The 5,346-nt window shown below is 37.4% G+C and overlaps 1 protein-coding gene across 1 annotated transcript in view; it reads left to right on the top strand.

Moving 5' to 3' along the window:
- Positions 1-3,567: 3,567 nt before the first annotated feature.
- The window catches only part of LOC107725893 (unique cartilage matrix-associated protein-like), a 3,009-nt gene continuing 1,230 nt past the window's right edge, over positions 3,568-5,346 (top strand). Inside the window, exons 1-3 of the mRNA XM_016535310.1 lie at positions 3,568-3,698; positions 4,468-4,524; positions 4,612-4,710. Coding sequence (XP_016390796.1) covers positions 3,641-3,698; positions 4,468-4,524; positions 4,612-4,710 — 214 coding nt within the window. The 5' untranslated portion in view covers positions 3,568-3,640. The remainder of the gene's footprint in view (positions 3,699-4,467; positions 4,525-4,611; positions 4,711-5,346) is intronic.

Genomic DNA, 5,346 nt, shown 5'->3' with positions numbered 1-5,346 from the left:
CAGAGAGCCGCAGAAGTGAAGCCCTCCCTCCCTTTCCAGTTGTGTTTGTCTTGGTGTGGAGGTGAGTTGTGATGAACAAAAGACTAAAAGCTACCTGTGCCTCGAATTTACAGCTAATTACCCAATTACCCAAAAGACAAAAGGCAATTATAGTTAATTTGTCTTGCTAACATCCATGACTCACGAGAGCTACATGATTCAGTTCACTGCATGATTCAGTTTATTAAAATGTATTTAGAATGATCACAAAATTCAATATATGGGGGCAGAAATTTATATTTATATAATTTCATATAGTTAATCAGTATCATGCAAAGACTGACGTTTTTTCCACCAAAAAGCAGCATGATTACAAATGTGATATTGATTTTATACAGCAGTTCAATAAACAAGAATTTAATATTAAGATACTTAAGTTTTAGAAACAATATTGACTGTTTTTGCTCTATTTCGCCAAAACAAATATAATTCCAATTTGCTCTCTGAGCAACATTAAAAGGACAGCACTTTTAGAGTTATGCCCACTATCTGATGTGAGCATACAGGTGCATCTCAATAAATTAGAATGTCGTGGAACAGAAGGCTAAAAATGTTTTTTTTATTGGTCTTAATAAGTATTCTAATTTGTTGAGATAGTTAATTGGTGGGTTTTTGTTAAATGTGAGCCAAAATCATCACAATTAAAAGAACCAAAGACTTAAACTACTTCAGTCTGTGTGCATTGAATTTATTTAATACACGAGTTTCACAATTTGAGTTGAATTACTGAAATAAATGAACTTTTCCACGACATTCTAATTTATTGAGATGCACCTGTAAGTATTGGGACAGTTGAACTTAAGGCAGATGAAAAAGATTAAAAGCTAATATTTAGTTGCAGATCCCTTGCATGAAATCAGAGCAGTGAGTCTGCGACCCATAGACATCACCAAACTCTTGGTCTTATCCTTTAAAATGCTTTTCCCAGCCTTTAATGCAGCCAATTCCAACTGTTGCTTGTTTTGGGGAGTTTCTGCCTTTAGTCTCCTCTTCAGCTGGTGAAATTCATGTTCAGTCGGATTTAAATCTGGAGATTGACTTGGGCAATCTTAGACCTTCTATTTCTTTGCCCTGATAAACTCCTTGACTGAACTGGCAGGGTGTTTTGGGTCATTGTCCTGATCCAATATGAAGCGCTTGAATATTGATAGCCTAGCCAAGATGATTCTGTACACTTCTGCATTCATTCTGCTGCTGCCATAATGCTGTAAGTCGTCAGTAAAGTTGAACGCCTGTTCCAGAGACAGCCATGCATGCACACGCCATGACACCAACTCCACCATGCTTTACAGATGAGAATATTTTCGTGTGTACACGAGAAGCTTCGTTAACGCGAGCAGACAAACTTTTCCAATGCTCTCGGGTAAATTTTTTTGCTCGTTTGCGCAAAATGTATGTGAGTACATGAGCGGCCTTCTCTTGGATTAGGCACTAGTGGTTTTCCAACCTCGATTTAGCAGATGTGAAATACACAATCTATTTATATATTTACCAGCTAACTGCATTCCAAATCTTTGATCATACTGATTAAAAGCAGAAGAAGTGGGCATTTTAAGAGCAGGCATGAATGCTTGTTTGTTTCTCTCTCTGCATACGGGCATATAATAAATACCATACGTGCCCAGACGGCAGTCTCCATTGAAATCAAATTGCTTTTAGCAGAAAAGGTAAGTGCGCTGAATGAAAGTGGCTATTTAGGCTATTTAAAGTGGTCCATGGTACAAACTCCCTCAGACCAATTCATACCACACCCTATCAACAACTTCCACAGAAACAAACAGTAAGATGAAGTGGTGAGTTTGGTTCAGCATTGTTCACAGTTGAGAAATGGCCCTGGCTAATTAACTAGATTGAGCTTAAAGGGATAGTTCACCCAAAAATGATTAACCCTCATGTTGTTCCAAACCTATATGAAGATGTTTAGCAGAATTTTCATGCTGTTCTTTTCCATACAGTACAAAGGAATGGCCTGTCAAGCTTGAAATATGAACCAATAAAAGCATCATAAAATTGGTCCATATGATACAAGTGGCCCAAAACAAACCACATTTGAATATACATGAGAGCAAATGAGATCTGAGTGTTACTGCAGGTTTCCATCCTCTTTAGAGGACAGTAAGTAGGGATTTGTAAAAGATTTAGTGTTTGGGTGAACAATTCCTTTGAGAGGGAACCCACTTTTACACTTAATGGGTGTCTTCTTGGAAAAGATTCTCAAGAGAGGAGAGACTGTTTTTAATGGAGGAACCTTTGTGAAAAAGTCATCTTATGCCTGGAATAGTATTTCACATGCTGTCTGTCTGTGTGTGTGTGTTATGGAGAATGGTTGGGGTCGCTACTGTTTCCTGGGGTGTCTGCCTTATGGAGACTTGGAACCGAAGAAAATACCTGGATGGTATCCAAACATCCAGGAATCCATTTACACAGCATGGAAAAACGGCTCATAAATGCACATGCACACCCTATAGTCAAACCAACCCAGAAAGGGCAAATCATATGCAGGTTTTTCTCATAGACATTGATATACTTTGATAAGCGTTGAGAAACAAAACAGGAGCCAATCTAAGGAGTGACATATAGCTTTTAACTTCACTCTCAGCATGTCTGTTTCTAATTTCCTGACATTCTGTCTGCTAGTTGTTACTCTAATTCTCTCTCTTTCTGTCCGTTTCACGGTAGATACAGACTAGCTGGAGACTAACTGATCATTCTTGTGTAGTATAATATAAATATCCAAGCCTGGCTCCAGGTGGGCCTCTCAGTTGTTGTTAAAGTATGTTGTTAAGGTATGCAGACATGTAGTATAAATACTATATCCAACATATGACAGTTACCTTTGGCCCGGATGTTTTTTTTTGACCGATAAAAAAGTGAAAAAAGTTCACTTTGGCGCTAAATTCAATTTTACAAAAAGGAGCAACTTTTCTTTAAATCTGATGGCCCCTCTGCACCATCAGCCTCATGGGATAGCAAAGTGTCCACTGATTCCACAGACAGGCAGACAGACAGATATATATCTATCTGTCTGTCTGTCTATCTATCTAATAATCTACAAATATCATCTCTGTTCAACAATGCTATATCTATAAACTGACAATTTTTCTGACAGACAGACAGACAGACAGATAGACATAGATAGATAGATAGATAGATAGATAGATAGAGATCGATCGATCGATCTCCAGGGAATGCACAGAGTATTATTTTGCTGACAGGTGAAAGTGCTGATATTTAATTAATCCTGATGAGTAGCTGCTTGAGAAATCCATCACACACTTGATCTGCTGTTCATTTGTTTCATTGGAATGGAAACCTGATGCTAATCTGTAAACCTGCCAGATCGAAAAGTTTGAACAGTAACATTGAGTGATGATAGAGGCTGTTGTGCACAGACAGATGGTCTGATCAGTGGGTGTGCGCTGGGGTCCGTGTCTCCCTCTCTCGCCCCTCCTGCATTCCCCTGGGCCAGTGAAATTCCAGCTCCCCCTTTCCTTCTCTCTCTCTCTCTTTCTCTCTCTCTCACACACACACTATCTCTCAGGTCTCAGGACTTTCTGCTGTGGTTCTAGTACCTGCATAAGACACACTCATCTTCTGAAGGATGGCTGGGACTCATACTGTCCTGCTCACACTGCTGCCCACTGTCCTCGTTCTAACTGGTGAGTACCTATTACCAATCAATAGATTTTTCCCCATTAAATGAATTTTTAAAAAATGACCGTGACAACTCATTTAGATGTTTTTTTTTTAAATGAATTTTATACTGTAAATATTGATTAAAAAAGAAAGCCTGCTTCAAAAAGTTTCTGCACAATCCTTCATACCATAATAAAAGAGTATTTTGTGATTTAAGATACCAGGGTACTAAATTCTTACCACACTCATATACGAGGGTATTTTAGGACACATGTCCAAAATGTACTATATACAGTAGGTAGGTACAACTATGGTACCATGTCTAAAAACTGTGGTAATATCATGGTATTTTTTTGTATTCTAAGCTAACTTTCATTTCATGTGCTTTATACAAAGAATAACTATGAACCATATTACACACACACACACACACACACACACACACACACACACGAGTTAGAAGTTATGATCTTAAAAAATGATTCTTAAAGACCTGACAGAAAAACTGTGAAAAGAAAACTCTTTCTCTTTAGTGTTGGCTGGGGTGGAAAGATTGCCAAAATATTTAATCTTTACAATAAACTTAACTTCACCAGAATCATTGAAACTAATTGGTTAGATTAGTTAAATGTTATTTTGGTGTCTTGTGTTATGCTCAAAATACATAGTCAATTACACACACACACACACACACACACACACACACACACACGAGCTAGAAGTTATGATCTTAAAAAATGATTCTTAAAGACCTGACAGAAAAACAGTGAAAAGAAAACTCTTTCTCTTTAGTGTTGGCTGGGGTGGAAAGTGCAGCTGTTAAAGATGTAAAAGACAGTAAACCTCAAGGTGAGTTCAACACACACACACACACACACACACACGCACTACAAATCGAACTCCCACACACTCATATCTCTTACTCCATTGCTTTAGCAGGAGCATTTAAACGAGTTTTCATGCCAGCATCTGATGCCTCAAACTTCTTCAAACGCCGCGGTCGCAGATCCCCAAGAACTTATGAAGAGTACTATGGTGAGTGCAGTAAAACTGTCCTTTTTCCCCATCTCAGCTCTGCTTTTCTCATTATCTTTGTAGGTTTAATCAAAACAAAGAAACTATTACATTCCTAATATGTAGTTTAACAATTAAAGAGCTTAAAGTCAACTTTAAGTAATCTCCCATTAAATTGTATTCACATTTAATTTATGCTAATGCACGCCGCAATAGGATACAGATGTGAAGAAATGAGTTAACAGCCTTCTTAAACGTCATTCTCAGATATTAGAAGAGCGTTCGCAAATTAACTAGAAGGAACACTAGATTTTGTGACGTTATAAATAAAACAAAGATTTGAGTACATTTTACAAAAAAATACTATTTCAGTCTTTCTACTTCAATACTGATTAAAAGTTTCATTTAATGTGTTACTAGGCTTTTCTGTGAAATTTTATTTGCAATTTCTGAGTGAAAATTGTTTCTACACTATTTTTTCCAGTGTATGATGGTGATTAAAAAAAACAGAACTGTAAAAGCAATATCTATTACCAAAATCAACAATTTACAGTCTTTATAGCCCCCAACTCCTTACCCAGGCCTACTTACTGTAATTAAATATGCAGATGAAAGAGCCACTGACCCCTAACACAATATGCAAATTTGACCAGACCT

This window comes from Sinocyclocheilus rhinocerous, unplaced genomic scaffold (genome assembly GCF_001515625.1).
Source record: "Sinocyclocheilus rhinocerous isolate Xijiao unplaced genomic scaffold, SAMN03320098_v1.1 scaffold395, whole genome shotgun sequence".
Taxonomy (NCBI): Eukaryota; Metazoa; Chordata; class Actinopteri; order Cypriniformes; family Cyprinidae; genus Sinocyclocheilus; species Sinocyclocheilus rhinocerous.
The sequence above is the reverse complement of the archived record's forward strand: the minus strand, read 5'-3'. Positions and strand labels throughout refer to the sequence as shown.